Here is a 17507-nt window from a genome sequence, read left to right as displayed (position 1 = left end):
ATATTTCCATGGGCACTGTTCTTCTGAGTTGGCATCCATAATTCCTGCCCTCTCTCTTCAGAACCAGTTCAATCGCCACCCACCAATAAACATCATTTTACTGTCCAACTTCAAACTCCTAGAACCAGCTTTTCTTCTTCCTCATTTATTACTTCAACTATCATTTTCTGGAAACAACTTTTCATTTGTATTTCCTGTAAATTGCAGTCTACAGAAATTCAAGTCTAATGTCAGCAAGTGCCTTCTTTCATCTTCTCAACCTTCAATCCATGCATGCTACTATGCACTCTATGTTTTAATACCTCTCATGCTTGGAGTTTTCATTAACCCTTAAGTACTGACACAATTATTGGGACATAGGTACTGATGTATTGTCTGTGAGACTACCTTGAAACATTATTAGGACATAGGTACTGATGTATTTTTTATTTATTTATTTTTTTTGATTTGGTAGTTGTTGGCGCATCGGCTTCTGTGGCCATATTGCACCTCCCAAGGTTTTTGCAGTACTCTGATCGAAGCCCGAGGCGGGAATCGAACTCGCGACCTTTGGGTTGCCGGGCAGGTACTTTACCCACTCGGCTAGCCCGGTCGGCTACTGATGTATTGTCTGTGAGACTACCTTGAAACAAAAATATTTTTTCATACTCGTTTTTATTTGAAATTCAATTATTTGGACACTTATAATATACTTATGATAATATAAATCCACAAAAAGTATAAAAATACACAATTTTTGAGAAAAAAAATATTTATTACTTAGAAATACAAAAGAAATGCATGTCTACCGTATTTTGCAGAAAGTAAAACTAAACGAACAAATATAAGGATTAAGTTTTTTTTAATATGTTAAGAAAAGACTAAGTAAGTAAGTATTATATACATAAAACACTAAATAAAGAACAAACTAACAATATAATTACAAATGCTAAATATACGCTTTCTTAGACATTTTCTCTGCATCAGAGGCACAGTCTTTTTGCATATTGAAGACATATAGGTTTCTTACATGAATTACAGAGGTATTTTGTCATTTTTTTTTTTTTACATGGACAAATTGAACAGATTTTGTGTTTTTCCAGAACGTCTTCATCAGCTGGATCTAAAACAGCTATATCTTCCATATCCAGAATGCTGCATATGCAAAATTTTATTTCTCTAGGAACATGTGGATTTGAATACATGAGTTAGAAGAAAAGTAGGATGCTAGCAGGTTAGATTTATCTTTGGCTGAAGTGGCAATAGAACCATCTGGTTTGGTCAGAGGTGGAAATAGAGATGGGCAAAAGTTGTGGGTGGCCAATAATCTTGGCCAGAGGCCAGAATGCAGGACTACTATTTGGACAAAAAGCAAGTTTTCTATTCTTATCCTGTTCAAAATCTGATTTGGACTGATTAATAACTGCTCTACAATTGTTGCAAGCTTTGGTGTAGGCAGAAAATGGACCTAGAGATTTGGATACAAGCTAATGCAATTCTTATATTGAACTGCCTTATTGCAGTTATTTGAAAAAGAAGGTTTAAATAAGGAAGAGATTTTAAGGTGGAGTGTGGAGTAAAGGATTTCATCCCTACAAAAATAATTTCACTGGCACGATGTGAGCAAACATTAACATCAGAAATTTTGAAACCGTAATCCAACTAAGGAAATAAGAAAATTAATCTCGCAAATTCTCCCATTTTGTATTCTTGTAATGCCAGACAACACAAGGTTGAGAATGGCTGTGAGAGAAAGGCTCCATTGGAGAAGGGACTATCATCAAGTTGTGTTCTGGGGTGCCTAGAAGTCCACTCACCTCAACCCTGTACCTAGAAGAGTTGTTTATGAGAAAAAGATTTGGCTGTGTGGTTGGGACTGTCATATTCTGATAGGTAAATGAACATTCTGTGCAAGGTCATTAATAATTGCAAAAGCCTTAGCATCTTGACCAGCTGGGTCCTTGTGATTAGAAAACTGGAAGCCAGCTGGAGTGTGAACATTAAAATCACCATGGGAAAATTACCTCACTGTTAGGAAAGTTGGACAGGAAAAAGTCAAGATTCAAAGAGAAGTCATAGAGTTCCAAGTGATTAGCATTAGTAAAGGCATTTGATGCATGAAAGTCAGTTATACAGCATCAGCCGAAAAAAAAAACCCTATTTAAGCTAACTTTTACAACAACAGATGGAAGTTTGTTCCAGCAATCAACCACCTGCTGGCTAAAAGCAAACTTCCACACATCTATCCTACAACTGTCTTTCCTCACTTTGAATTTATGTCCTCTCAGGAGATTATTCTGAGCGAGAGGAAGAATCCTATCAGCATTGAGCATGCTCAAACCATTCAAGGTCTTATACACCTCAATCAGATCACCTTACAGGTGCCTAGTCTCCAGATGCTGTAATTTGCAAAACTTAAGCCTTTCTTCGTAAGAGCAACCCTTTGTTCCATTCACTAATTTTGTTGTCCTACTCTGTATTCATTTCAACAGCTCTACATCCTTCAATGAGGCCTCCAGACCTGTATACAGTACTCAAGGTGTGGCCTGACAATTTCCTTATACAAGGGAATAATTACCTCCTTATCCCTGCTAGAAATATTCCTGTACATCATTGACAAGACACCATGAGCTACTCTTGCAGACCATCTGCACTGCTCAGAAAACTTCATATCTGACTGCACAATTACCCCCTAGGTCCTTTTCGTTCTCTACCACCGACAGTGTAGTACCACACAGTTGATACGTTACTCTGGGGTTACTGCTACCCATAGGCAGTACTTTACATTTGTCAATGTTAAACTTCAGTTGCCACCTCTCAGCCCATTTGCTCAACTTTTCTAGATCCTGTTGCAGTTGCGTACTGTCATTAGTGTCATTAACAACCCTGCCAACCTTCATATTGTCTCCAAACTTAGACATTAAGCCTGATATACCATCATCAATATCATTAATAAATACAGAAAACAGCAGTGGACCCAATACTGAATCCTTTGGGACTCCACTAATGACATTAGTCCACAAATAGCAGTGTCCATTGATTACCACTCTGTCCTCTTCCACTCAACCATCCCTTCATCCATAGCAGCAGTTTGCCTCCAATACCACGCTGCTCCAATTTGTGCAGCTGTCTTCCATGTGCAACAGTATCAAAAGCCTTTCTAAGATCCAAATGTATGATATCAAAGTCCTTTCCGTTCTCTACTACCATCAGTGTAGTACCACTCAGTTGATACGTTATTAGTATTAGTATTAGTATTAGTATTAGTAACGGCCGTATGGTGCAAGAAAGCCTATGGCTTATGCTGCACCAGCCAAAAAAAAAAAAAAAAATCCGAACAAAACAATGATAAAAACAAAAATTAAATAAATAAATAAATAATAATAATTAATAAATAAATAAAAATAATAAAATGAAATTAAAAATTAAATAAAAAGGAAATTAATCCTATCATCCTATGCGCTTCCCTTACCCGAAAGTACTATCCAGATGACCTTTGAATTTCCCCAAACTGTCGGCCTCTACCACCCATGAAGGCAACTTATTCCAGTAATTTATAACTCGCTGGCTAAAATAAAACTTCCTGCAGTCCAATCTAAACATTTCCCCGCGTAACTTGAATTTATGTCCCCTAGTTCTAGCATCATTTATAATCTTGAAAATTTTGTCCTCATTCATTTTACTGATGCCTCTCAGAGCCTTAAACACCTCAATCAAATCTCCCCTAAGGTGTCTAGTTTCCAAACTCTGCAACCCACATATTCGAAGTCTTTCTTCATACGGATGCCCTTTTGCCGATCTCACCAGGCGAGTTACCCTTCTTTGCACCCTTTCAAGAAGCTCGATGTCTTTCTTTAGGTGCGGTCTCCATACTTGAACACAGTATTCCAAGTGTGGTCTAACATAGGCCTTATATAATGGGATTATCACGTCCCTATCTCTACTTGCAAAAGTTCGATAGATCATCGATAGGACACCATGGGCCTTCCTTGCAACCTGTTTACAATGCTCAGAGAATTTCATGTCTGACCGTATCGTAACACCCAAGTCCCTTTCCTCCAGTACTGGGTTTAGTTGAACTCCACCAAGTGAATAAGTTATTTTGGGATTACTGTTTCCCAGGTGTAATACCTTACACTTTGTTGGATTAAAGCACAGCTGCCATTTTTCTGACCATTCTTGAAGTCTATCTAGGTCTCTCTGAAGAAGCTCAGCTTGACAGTGATCATTAACTACTCTACCAATTTTAACATCATCTGCAAATTTATACATCACGCCCTCTATCCCTTCATCAATGTCGTTTATGAAAATTAAAAACAACAGTGGTCCTAATACTGATCCTTGGGGAACCCCACTTCTTACATCAACCCAATCTGAGGAATAGCCATTTATCACAACCCTCTGCCTCCTGCCCTGAAGCCATCCTTCTATCCATCTAAGGATTTTTCCAGTGATTCCAACCTGTTCCAGCTTATAAAGCAACCGCTCATGTGGGACTGAGTCAAAAGCTTTGCTGAAATCTAAATAAACAATGTCGAAATTATTCCCTAAATCCAGCTCGTGAGTGACCCTTTCGAAATAGCGAACCAGATTTGTTAAACATGATTTTCCCTTTACAAAACCATGCTGAGTATCCTTGAGAATTTCAATTCGATCCAAATGATCCTGAATTCCACCCTTGATCAATGCCTCCATGATTTTCCCTACTACTGAAGTCAGACTGACAGGTCGATAATTTCCCACTTCACTTTTAGAGCCACCCTTATGTATGGGAGATACATTTGGGGTTACTGCTATTTCCCATAGCAGTACTTTACATTTGTCAATGTTAAACTTCAGTTGCCATCTCTCAGCCCATCTTTTCAACTTTTCTAGATCCTGTTGTTCTAGATACTGTTATTAATGTCCTTAATAACCCTGCAAATCTTCGTATCATCTGCAAACTTGGACATTAAGCTTGATATACCATCATCAATATCATTTGTAAATACAGAAAACAACAGTAGACCCAACACTGAACCCTGAGGGACTCCACTAATAACATTAGTCCACAATGAACAGTGCCCATTGATTATTACTCTCTGTCTTCTCCCACTCAACCATCCCTTTATCCATAGCAGCAATTTGCCTCCAATGCCACACTGCTCCAATTTGTTCAGCAGTCTTCCATGTGCAACAGTATCAAAAGCCTTTCTAAGATCCAAATATATGATATCAAAGTTATTCCCTGCATCCAGTTCCTTTGTGACCACATCATAGTATCAAATCAAATTGGTCAGGCAAGACTTTCCCCTAACAAAACCATGGTCTGTCCAAACTATAACTGAAGTCTTGTCTAGACGATCCTGCAGTGCTTCTTTAACCAGTGCCTCTTAATTTTCCTGGAACAGAAGTTAAACTGCATACTGTTATTAATGTCCTTAATAACCCTGCAAATCTTCGTATCATCTGCAAACTTGGACATTAAGCTTGATATACCATCATCAATATCATTTGTAAATACAGAAAACAACAGTAGAATTTGGGGAGTACAACGTCTACAGAAAGGATAGACAGGATAGGAAGGGAGGAGGGGTTATGCTATTAGTTAAAAAACACATAAAATCCAAGGAAGTGAAGCCAGTTGACATCGCTGGACAGTGCAGTGTTGAGTCAGTTTGGTGTGACATAAGCATAGGTAAATCAAAATTGAGAGTAGGAGTGTGCTATAGGCCTAATGACTCTGATGAGTATGATAAGATACTGTACAGGGAAATAGAGTGGGCCAGTAAATCAGAGAGTCTTATAATGGGGGATTTTAATTTCCCAGATATTGACTGGAATTTGTGGGTTGGTCACTCTCACACTAGCAAGGCTTTTGTGGATTTATTGGATGATTGTTTTCTACACCAGCATGTTCAGGAGGCAACTAGAGGGAGTAATACTCTTGATCTGATTATCAGTAGTGATTCTTCATGCATTAGGAATCTGCAGATAAATGAACCACTGGGTGGCAGTGATCACAGTGTGCTGAAGTGAGATTTACTCAAGGAGGTAACTACCATCAGAGGTAAAGGGAAGGGTTTTTGCTTTCGTAAAGGAGACTATGCTGGTCTGAGACAGTATTTAAATTCTACACAGTGGGACCAACTGATGATGTTACCAACAGCAAATTCAAAATGGGAAGCATTCAAGGAACTAATCTTGGAAGCTACCAGGCTTTACATACCAACCAAGAAATATTGTTCAAGGTTCAGGCCTAAATGGTTGTCAGATGAACTAATGAGACATATGGCAGAGAAGAAAAATGCATGGGATACATACAAATTAATGGATGACGTGGAAGCCTATGATAGATATAAGTTGGTCTGTAACCAAGTCACAAAGGAGATTAGGCAGGCAAAGGCAGATTATGAGAAATCCTTGGCAAAGGATGCAACGAAAAACAGAAAAGAGTTCTTTACCTATTTAAACTCAAGAAGGAAAGGGATGAATCAGATTGGTCCACTGGATGTTGATGGTTCAACAGTTGAGGATCCAGCTCAGGTGGCTAACAATCTAAACGAGTATTTTGCATCTACATTCACACATGAGGAGTTATTCAGGAAGGGGAATGTCGTAGGTGAAGTAAACATTGGCAGTGAGCTAGATGATTTTCTAATAACTGAGAGGAAAGTGGAGGAGAAATTGTTGAGGATAAACATAAAAAAGGCACCCGGGGTGGATGGGATCTATCCAGTTATATTAAAGGAGGCAGCAAAGGAAGTAAGCAAACCCCTAGCCATAATTATGAGAGCTTCTTTGGACTCAGGGGAAGTACCCATGGACTGGAGATGTGTAAATGTAACCCCAATTCACAAAGGAGGATCAAAGGCTGACACAAGTAATTATAGACCTGTTAGTTTAACTTCGGTTCCAGGAAAATTAATGGAGGCACTGGTTAAAGAAGCACTGCAGGATCATCTGGACAAGAATTCAGTTATAGCTCAGACACAGCATGGGTTTGTTAAGGGCAGGTCTTGTCTGACCAATTTGATTGGATACTATGATGTAGTCACAAAAGAACTGGATGCAGGGAAAAACTTTGATATTATATATTTGGATCTTAGAAAGGCTTTTGATACTGTTGCGCATGGAAGACTGCTGCACAAATTGGAGAAGTGTGGCATTCGAGGCAAATTGCTGCTATGGATAAAGGGATGGTTGAGTGGCAGAAGACAGAGAGTGGTAATCAATGGACACTGCTCAACGTGGACTAATGTTATTAGTGGAGTTCCTCAGGGTTCAGTGTTGGGTCCATTGTTGTTTTCTGTATTTATAAATGATATTGATGATGGTGTATCAGGCTTAATGTCCAAGTTTGCAGACGATACAAAGGTTGGCAGGGTTGTTAAGGACACTACTGATACTATGCTGCTGCAACAGGATCTGGAAAGGTTGAGCAGATGGGCTGAGAGGTGGCAAATGAAGTTTAACATTGACAAATGTAAAGTACTACATATGGGAAACAGTAACCCCAGATCAACTTATCAACTCTGTGGTACTACGCTGACAGTGGTAGAGAATGAAAAGGACCTGGGGGTAATTGTGCAGGCAGATATGAAGTTCTCTGAGCAGTGCAGACGAGCTGCAAGAGTAGCTCATGGTGTCTTGTCAATGATATACAGGAATTTTTCTAGCAGGGACAGGGATGTGATTATTCCCTTGTATAAGGCATTGGTCAGGCCACACCTTGAGTACTGTATACAGGTCTGGAGGCCTCATTTCAAGAAGGATGTAGAGCTGCTGGAACGAGTACAGAGAAGGGCAACAAGATTAGTGAATGGAACAAAGGGTTGCTCTTACGAAGAAAGGCTTAAGTTTTGCAAATTACAGAGCCTGGAGACTAGGCATCGCCGAGGTGATCTGATAGAGGTGTACAAGGCTTTGAATGGCTTGAGCATGCTCAATGCCGATGGAATTCTTCCTCTTGCTCAGAATAATCCCCTGAGAGGGCATAAATTCAAATTGAGGAAGGACGGATGTCGGATAGATGTGCGGAAATTCGCCTTTAGCCAGCGGGCAGTTGGTTTGTGGAATAGACTTCCATCGCTTGTTGTTGAAGTTGATAGCCTAAACAAATTTAAGGCTCAGCTGGACAGGTATTTCGAACGAATTGAGGGGTGAAATGGGAGTAGTGGTTGTTTTTTTTTTTTTTTCTTTTATTTTGGCTGATGCTGAATAAGCTTGCTTTCTTGCATCATATGCCTCTACTAATGCTAATGCTAATGCTAAACTAACAGGTCTATAATTATTTGTGTCGCCCTTTGATCCTCCTTTGTGAATTGTGGTCACATTTGCAGATCTCCAGTCCATGGGTACCTCCTCTGAGTCCAAGGAAGCTCTCATAATTATGGCTAAGGGTTAGCTTACTTCCTTTGCTGTCTCCTTTAATATAACTGGATAGATCCTATCCACCCCGGGTGCCTTTTTTATGTTTATCTTCAACAAATGGTTTGAGCATGCTCAATGCTGATGTGATTCTTCCTCTTGCTCAGAATAATCACCTGAGAGGACATAAATTCAAATTGAGGAAAGACAGATGTAGGATAGATGTGCGGAAATTTGCCTTTAGCCATCCAAGGGACTTCCATCTCTTGTTGCGGAAGTTGATAGCCTACATAAATTTAAGGCTCAGCTGGACAGGTATTTCGAACGAACGGAGGGGTGAACCGGAAGTTTTTTTTTTTTTTTTTTTTTTGATTCTGCATAAGCTTGCTTTCTTGTGTCATATGCCTCTACTAATGCTAATTCTAATTTCTCCTCCACTTTCCTCTCAGTTATTACAAAATCATCTAGCTCACTGCAAGAGTTTAATACACCTCTGGCAATCCCTTCCTTGAATAACTCCTCATGTGAATGTAGATGCAAAATACTCATTTAGTTTGGTAGCTACCTGAGCAGGATCACAACAGTTGAACTATCAATATCAAGTTGACTAGTCTGATTCATTCCCTTCCTTCTAGAGTTTACATAGGTAAAGAACTCTTTGTTATCTTTTCTTTGCATCCTTTGCCAAATATCTCTCGTAATCTGCCTTTACCTGCCTAACCTCCTTTGTGATTTGGTTACAACCAGATTGTATCTATCATTGGCTTCTGTGTCACCTATTAATTTACATGTATCCCATGCATTTTTCTTCTCTGCCACATGTTATTAGTTCATCTGACATCCATTTAGGCCTAAACCTTGAAAAGTATTTCTTAATTGGTATGAAAAGTCTAGTATCTTCCAAGATTAATTATTATTATTAGCTATATGGTGCAAGGAAGCCTAATGCTTATGCTGCACCAGCCAAAAAAAAAAAAAAAAAAAAAAATCCCCAGTTACCCTAAGAGAGAGAGAGAGAGAGAGAGAGAGAGAGACACACACAAAAGTAAAAGGGAATCGCCAAGAAAAAGAAGAATGATGATATCCAGCTCATGATCCTGGGTGTGCCAAACCCATACTCACCAGATGTGAGCCCCTAAGGATTCTTTGAATGCTTCCCATTTTGAATTTGTTGTTGGTAACATCATCAGTTGGTCCCACTGTATAGAATTTAAAAACTGTCTCAGACCACCGTAGTTACCTTTACAAAAGCAAAAACTCTTCCCTCTACCCCTGATGGTAGTTACCTCGTTGAGTAAATCTCACTTCAGTACACTGTGATCACTGCCACCTAGTGGTTCCTTTATCTGCAGATTTTTAATGCATGAAGAATCACTACTGATAATCAATCAAGTGTATTACTCCCTCTAGTTGCCTCCCAAACATGCTGTAGAAAACGATCATCCAATAAATCCACAAAAGCCTTGCTAGTGTGTGAGGGACCAACCCACAAATTCCAGTCAATATCTGGAAAATTAAAATCCCACATTATAAGACAATCTAATTTACTGGCTCACTCCATTTTTCTGTACAGTAGTTTATTATACTTATCAGAGTCATTAGGCCTATAACACACTCCTACTCTCAATTTTGCTTTCCCAGTGCTTATGTCACACCAAACTGACTCAACACTGCTCTTGTCCACCCATGTCGACTGGCTGTACTTCCTTGGATTTTGTGTTTCTTAACTAATAGCATAACCTCTCCTCCCTTCTCTTCCTATCCTGTCCATTCTCCCTGTACACATTGTACTCCCCAAATTCCATTTCTCCATTCCTTATATCTGTGTGACACCATGTCTCTGATATCCCAACAATATCTGCTTTTGATGTTGTGACCAACACCTCAAATTTATCAAATTTATTTACCAACCTCCTAGCATTGGTGTCCACGCAAGTGTACATGCACCTATTCCTATTCTTAGCTACCCTAACACAGCCCATGTATTTGCTTGTTCCACAATGACACCCAGCTATTTCTGAAATCCCCTGCACCTTGTTTTCCAGGCTGCTGCTCATTCCAATAGAAGCAGTGCAAGAATCACTTTTACCTCTGCCAGCGGCTACAGTTAATCTATTAGTCCATGTATCTCCCCAAGTTAGCAGTTTTCCAACCCACCTAACGCTGCCTTGATAGCATCAGGAAATATTCTTGCACCCTTTCTATTTAAGTGTATCCCATCCCTGTAGAAGCAGTCTCTGCTTCTACAGGGGTGATTAGTGGAGTTGGGAGAACGGTAGAGACAACAAATGAATTTGACACAATGGGGTTGAGAGATTTTAAGCCAGAGAAGATTGAAAAGAGGAGATTCCAAATTACCAAGTCTCTGACACAGAGAATATCGGAACGGACATATGCACAAGTACCACTTTTGAAGTGAAAGGAATCATACAGTAAATAATTAGGACAACTGAGATGGGCAGTGGTTGAATCAACTGATAACTGGGGTTCTGTCAGAAAAAGAACGTGGGGTTTGGCAGACTGTAAGTGGAAATGGACATTGTTGAGATTAGAACCAAGACCACATATTTTTGTGAAATGAACAAATAAGCGTTTGGGAGGTTTAGATATTTTCGCAGATAAGTTTGTTCTGTTAATTTGACAATCATGATGTATTCAGTAGTAAGAAAAGGTAGGGAGGACATGTATGAAGTAATGAAATTTTTGGATGTGGTGTACGCAGCAAGAATATTCCAATTCCTTGACATAATCTAGCCTTGATAATGCCCCACATACACATTACTCCACCTCCTTCCAGTCACTATTTGGAGACTAGCTGATCTGGAAGCCTCCTAGAGAGTTACCAATATGTTCGGTCCAGTTGGTTTGTGAACACCGTTTTAGAGTTATACCATTGAAATGTAAGGAAGATTGGATCTCGCCATGATGTCCATCATAACATCAAACGATATCAATCATACTGCATGACGGAAGAGATGGTTGTTGCTGGAGCTTTGCTCTGGTGATGAAATATGGGTTCCACCGCTTAAATCCTCCAATAAGCATGGTGGTATTTCACTGTTTGATGAGAGTCATCTACCACCCAGTATTGTCTGTGTGGTGTGTGCACCACACCATAACCACTGCTTTACATTGGTCACCTTCAGTATACTAAGTGTTGTATTTCAGGCATTGTACATGGGGTTATACCCAGGGTTTTCTAATAGTCCCACTGTTGTGAAGTTGCACAGGGGATCTGGTTAACACAGACTGACTGGACTTTGATGAAATTCATTCCACTTGACTTGAGGTGTCACCTGAATATTAGTTCCATCAGTGTTTGATTCCCAGCTTGACATACCTGAGAGAATGTCTGGGACAGCCTCAGGGACCCCCAACACAAAATTAGTTTTTCTTTGGTCAACTTTTTTCCTTGTGTGGAAATTAGAAATATAATTTCTTGACGAAATTTCTGACAAAAGGTTAAAAGAATTGGTTCTTAGCCTTTTGTTCAAAGGCTAAGAAGGAATTCTTTTGTATAGATCTTAATGAGAAACTGAAAGTTAATAGTATGCAAGTAATGTGCAGAGGCATTATTATAGATCAGGCACACACTTTTTGACAGCTTTTCCCATATTTTTTTCTTTTATAGCAGCATGTAGCTTTATGAGGAGTTTGGAATAATACTTTGCTGTCACAGTACAGCTCTTTTGAAGGTAATGTGTTTGTATTACACCATGCTGATACCAAAAAACTGACAGCATTGCCTTTCCAGTACTTGGTTGCACTTTTGCCTTTCGGGTGATTCTACATGCTTCCATTATTTTGATATTTATTTAGTTTCTGGATCATAATGGTAAATTCAAGTTTCATCCATGGTGACTAGCTATGAAAAAAACTTCTTGTTTTTCCCGGCACTTTGACAACATTTCATGTATGCACATTGTGCCCTTTCCTTCTTCTGGTAAGGGGTCAGAAGTGTGAGAACCCATCTAGCAGACACTTCACTCATGTGCAGCTGTTGCTGGATGATGTTGTCCACAGATGCTGCACTAATTTGGAGCTCTGCGGCTAGTTCTTTGATGCTGATATTCAAGGATTATTGCCTCAATTTTTGCAGAACTCTCTTCTGTTACAGCAGTGGCTGGGCATACTGGGATTTCTTCATCTGCACTGAGGTTCTTCCACATTTGAATTGTTTATACCAGTGTGTAACAGTGCTGTAGCCTGGGCAGTCTTCTCATAAGCAGTGACCATTTCTTTGTGGATTGTTTTGGGTGTTTTCCTTGCAGAAACAGGAATCAAATCACTGATGTGTTCCACTTTGTTCATTGTGACACTAAACTTCATTCAGCATCGCAAAAAAAAAAATAATAATTGTCAGATCAAAACCAAAATTTGTGTGGTTGCTACAGAGAAATCAAGGTATCAAACAAAAAAAAAATTTCATCTTTCTATCACAACTACTTCTAGATGTATACAAATCTTTTTTGAACCCACCTTGTATGATGTGCAAATTAGGCTTTTCTCATCAGCAGTGATGTTATACGAAAAATATGTGTGAACAGAAATAAAGACCTAGGAGGATGATGAATTTACTAGTATATACACCAAATGTTAATGTAATTATGAGCAGAAAACAAATTGTCAAAGAACACTTTTGAAAATATAAAAAAAAATCACAAAAATCAGATCAACACTAATGGCAGCCAATAACATCTAGCACGCTCACGGTAAAAGTGTTCACAGTGCTTATCCATCAAGGAGATCCCACTCAGGGTCAGAACTGTGGTCTGGGTAGTGACATACATTTTAAGTAAATAGCATTATACTTCTCCATTGGAGAAGTTTTTATCTAGAGAAGAGCAGTACTATGACAAATCACTGCAAATTGCCTTGACAATATGAGATCAGTGCTCTAAGAGAAAACCCAATTTGCTCGGAGCCATGTACAGAAAGAGACTATGCTGGATATGCACAATAGGTCTAATTAATGGTATTTTTTGGTAGAACTGCACTTTGTGTGACTTAAGTAAAGCAGTTTTGAATATTCAGTTTATTTGTAACATATTGAAAACTATTTGTTTAAATTTTTTATGCATTTCTTTCTTGTTCACTGTACAGGAAAAAGCTGTCCACATGAATTCAAGTGGAATTCTTCCTAAAGCAGATGGAGAGAACCTCAGGAATTCTTCTGGGGAGGGTTGTAGGAGTGGAGAAGGAAGTGAAGAAGAGGAAGCTGGGGAAACACAAGATGAAGAATCCTCATCTATTTCTCTGTTGGCCGTTGAAGAAGAGTTGAACAATTTTCGTCAGCAGTGGCAAAGAGAATTAGAGCCCACACCTTGTAGAGAGGAAACGTTTATTCCAAATAGTAAAAATATTTTGGATGAAAGTGGGAACAACATGGCATTAAGAGAAAAGGCTGAAAGAAAAAAAGAAGATCAGGTAAAGATTGTTTTATTTTTTAATTTCACTTAACCTGAAAAACTTCAAAATAGTTAATAACTATGCATCTGCTAGTCATTGTAATTACTTTTCATGAACCTGAATAGGATTTGGCCTGGGCATGACAAAAAATAACATAAATAATATCTGAGATGAGATTTCTTCAAATCAAGCAATGTTCATTTGAACAATTCCATTTATTTTCAAAAAAAAAAAAAAAAAAAAAGTGTAGCAAGTGTTCTATTTTTAAACAACAGCAATAAAAAAAAATTGGATTTTTTTTATGATTGATGTTGTTTGAAAATAGAAGAATTTTTACAGTACTGCAATCATTAACATTAAAAGAAAACATGTAATTCCAATTCATTACTCTTCCTAGATACAAATAATTCATCTGTGATAACTATGCATAGCATAACAGATGAACCTCTGCCACCTCACACACACACACACACACACACACACATTTTCTTCTATTGTTTTTTATGTGCAGCATTATACAGTCTTGTCAGAATGCAACCTAACATCTCAGAAACAACATAATTCTTGCTATTGCATAATTCATTCATTCCATTTTTTTTTTTTTTTTTTTTTTTTGTGAAATTTAGGATTAAAAAAAAAATAGGATTATAGATCCTCACATTCCGCACATTTCATTTTTTTTTTTGTTTGAGCTTTAATGGCAAGCGAAGACTGGTATTAGTAGTGGCATATAATGCAAGAAAGCAAGCTTATACAGTATCATCCAAAAAAAATAACCTTCCTACAAAATCTGTCCATCCCTCCAATAATTTGTCTAGTTCTTCCTTGAATTTATTCAAACTACCCACTTCTGCAACAGATGAAAGTGTATTCCAACAATCATTCACCCATTGGCTGAAGGAAAATGCCCATACATCTATCCTACAACCATCCTTCCTCAGTTTGAATTATGCCCCTCCCCCCATGTATGTAGTCTGACCAAGAGGAAGAATGCCATCAGCATTGAGCTTGCTCAATCCATTCAAAGCCTTAAACACCTTGATTAGATCACCTTGCATCCCATAAAGACAACTTTGTTACCTATGCTGATGACCTGAAATTCTTCATCAAATCTAAAGATCTACAAGTGAAGCAAACAAATCAACAAGTCAATAACACAATAAATGAACTGGACTATTATCTTGACTGTATTGGACTACATTTAAACCCAAGCAAATCCTCCCAGATAACAATTGCAAAGAAAAAGAGCAGGAACAATATCTCTATGCTGGTAAGCGGATGCGAAGTTCAAAAGGTTAAAATGCACGTAGACCTTAGCCTAAAATGGGATGAGGGACTAACATTCTCCGAACACTGATTACATCAAAGCAAAAACATATGCAGTGCTCTGGGTTGTCAAACAGGAGTTAATCGGCATTAGAAACCCAGATCTTGTTAAAAAGCATATCTTGAAATGTATACTTCCCATCCCACTGTATGCTTCACAGATTTGGTTCTCTGCCCCACCGAGCAGCGTGAAAGCTTTCCTCAGTATTGAATACCGGCTGAACAGGACCTCGAATCACCCATTTAATATTTCTAGAGCCATTCTACTTTCAAATCTCAGTATTCCTCCCTGGAAACAGACAATTAACAGAAGAAACATTTTCACATTAGCCCAACTGCTAACAGGAAGATTAGACGCTCCCAGCATTGATGGCTTGTTTCACTCTCATCAAGAAGCCCCCAGGAATGCTGAAACAAGAAATCCTCTTCAAAGCGACATAAAAAACCTGGACAGCCTAAATCGTGTTTTTCCAGCAAACATGATAGAACTCTTCAATGAACTAAGAATTGAACTGGAAAAGCTCTGTAACGACAACACCTACAAGTTGCAGGTCTTTTCCGACTTCTATCGTCTCGTGCAACTTTAGTGCACACAGCCACTCAGCTCAAAACTGCATTTAATTGTGATCCCTTTTAACTATATCTTCTCATTATTCTAAATGCCAACCTAAGATGTCAAAATTTTAAATATTCTAATATAAAATCATAATTACACATGTACAGGGTTATTCAAAATGAAGTCCGGGGTTTCAGAATTTTTTTCTCATGTGTGTACAGGAATTGTTTGAAACCCCGGACTTCATTTTGAATAACCCTGTATTTAAAAACTTTATATTCAACCTTCCAGGGTGAACGTCCTATGGACTTTGTAACTTCATGCTCATGGGGTCGGCTTCACACCTTAGAATGTAACTCACACCATTTTAGCTAATGGGTGTCTCCTCAACAGAGAAATAAATTATAATAATAATAATAATAACACTGGACGAGATGGAAAAGGCTGCCTACCTGATTGACATAGCAGTGCCCGACACTAGCAATGTCCAGAAAACCCATGAGGAAAAAATTAGGAAGTACACAAACCTGAGACATGAGGTCAAGGAGATGTGGTATATGCAAGAAGTAATGACCATCCCGATCATGTCAACCACCTGTATGGTGCGAAAGACCCTATGTAGGGTCTTTTGCACCATATCAGCCTAGCAGCAAGGTCTCCCAGAAAACACTTACAAGGAACTCCAGAAAGTCGCAATGCTGAACACCTGTAGGATAGTCAGAGAGTTCGTAGACCAACATTAACACCAGACATTACAACCATCCTGTGTACTTGGTAGCAGTACCCGTCATGGAGTGGAATCCCCCAATCAGAGAGAAATAATATAGGAACAATAATAATAACACTTCTACGGGGATGGGATACACTTAAATAGAAAGGGTGCAAGAATATTTGCTGATGCTATTGAGACAGTGTTAGGTGGGTGGTCAGTAAACTGCAAACTTGAAAGGATACACAGACTAATAGATTAACAATAGCTGCAGGCAGATATGAAAATGATTCTTGCATTGTTTCTATTGGAATGTGCAGTAGCCTGGAAAGCAAGGTGCTGAGGATTTCAAGGCCTGCTGTGATTCATCATGAAACAGGTCAATACATGGGCTGTTATGGTTAACTAAATTGAACAGGTGCATGTAGCCTTGCATGTACAACAATGCTAGGAGCATAGTAGATAAATTAGATGAATTTGAAGTGATGGTCAAGTCATCAAATGCAGACATTGTGGGGATATGAGAGACATGGTGTCATTCTGATATAAGGGATGCAGAATTAGAATATGGGGAGTACAAGGTGCACAGAAAGAACACAGGATAGAATGGGGAAGGGGTTATGCTCCTAGTTAAGAAGCACATAAAATCTAAGGCAGCGCATCCAGTTGGCATGGATAGCCAGTGCAATGTTGAGTCAGTTTGGTGTGACATAAGCACTGGAAAGCAAAAATGATAGTAGGGGGGTGTGTTATAGGCCTAATGACTCTGATTAGTACAACGATCACCTGTACAGAAGAAATAGAGTGGGTCAATGAATCAGAATGTCCTGTAATGGGGGATTTTAACTTTCCGGATATTAACTGGAACTTGTGGGTTGGTTGCTCATACACTAGCAAGACTTTTGTGGATTTATTGGATGACTGTTTTCTTCAGAAGCATGTTGGAGAGGAAACAAGGGGGGGGGGGGAGAGTAATACTCTTGATCTGATTATCAGCAGTGATTATTTATGTATTAAAAGTCTGCAGATAAAAACTAAGAATCACTAGGTGGCAGTGATCATAGTGTATTGATGTGGAATTTCCCTAAAGATGTAGCTACCATCAAGTGTAAAGGGAAGGGTTTTTGCTTTCGTAAAGGTGACTGCAGTGGTCTTAGACAGTTTTTAAATTCCATACAG

The 17507-nt window shown here is 38.8% G+C and overlaps 1 protein-coding gene across 1 annotated transcript in view; it reads left to right on the top strand.

The window, feature by feature from the left end:
• The window catches only part of LOC150085487 (F-box only protein 9), a 266154-nt gene that overhangs the window by 40086 nt on the left and 208561 nt on the right, over positions 1-17507 (top strand). The window contains exon 2 of the mRNA XM_090373294.1: positions 13432-13755. Coding sequence (XP_090229420.1) covers positions 13432-13755 — 324 coding nt within the window. The remainder of the gene's footprint in view (positions 1-13431; positions 13756-17507) is intronic.

Source organism: Mastigoproctus giganteus, chromosome 5 (genome assembly GCF_048544385.1).
Source record: "Mastigoproctus giganteus isolate SK-2022 chromosome 5, ASM4854438v1, whole genome shotgun sequence".
NCBI lineage: Eukaryota > Metazoa > Arthropoda > Arachnida > Uropygi > Thelyphonidae > Mastigoproctus > Mastigoproctus giganteus.
This window is presented reverse-complemented; position numbering and strand designations above follow the sequence as displayed.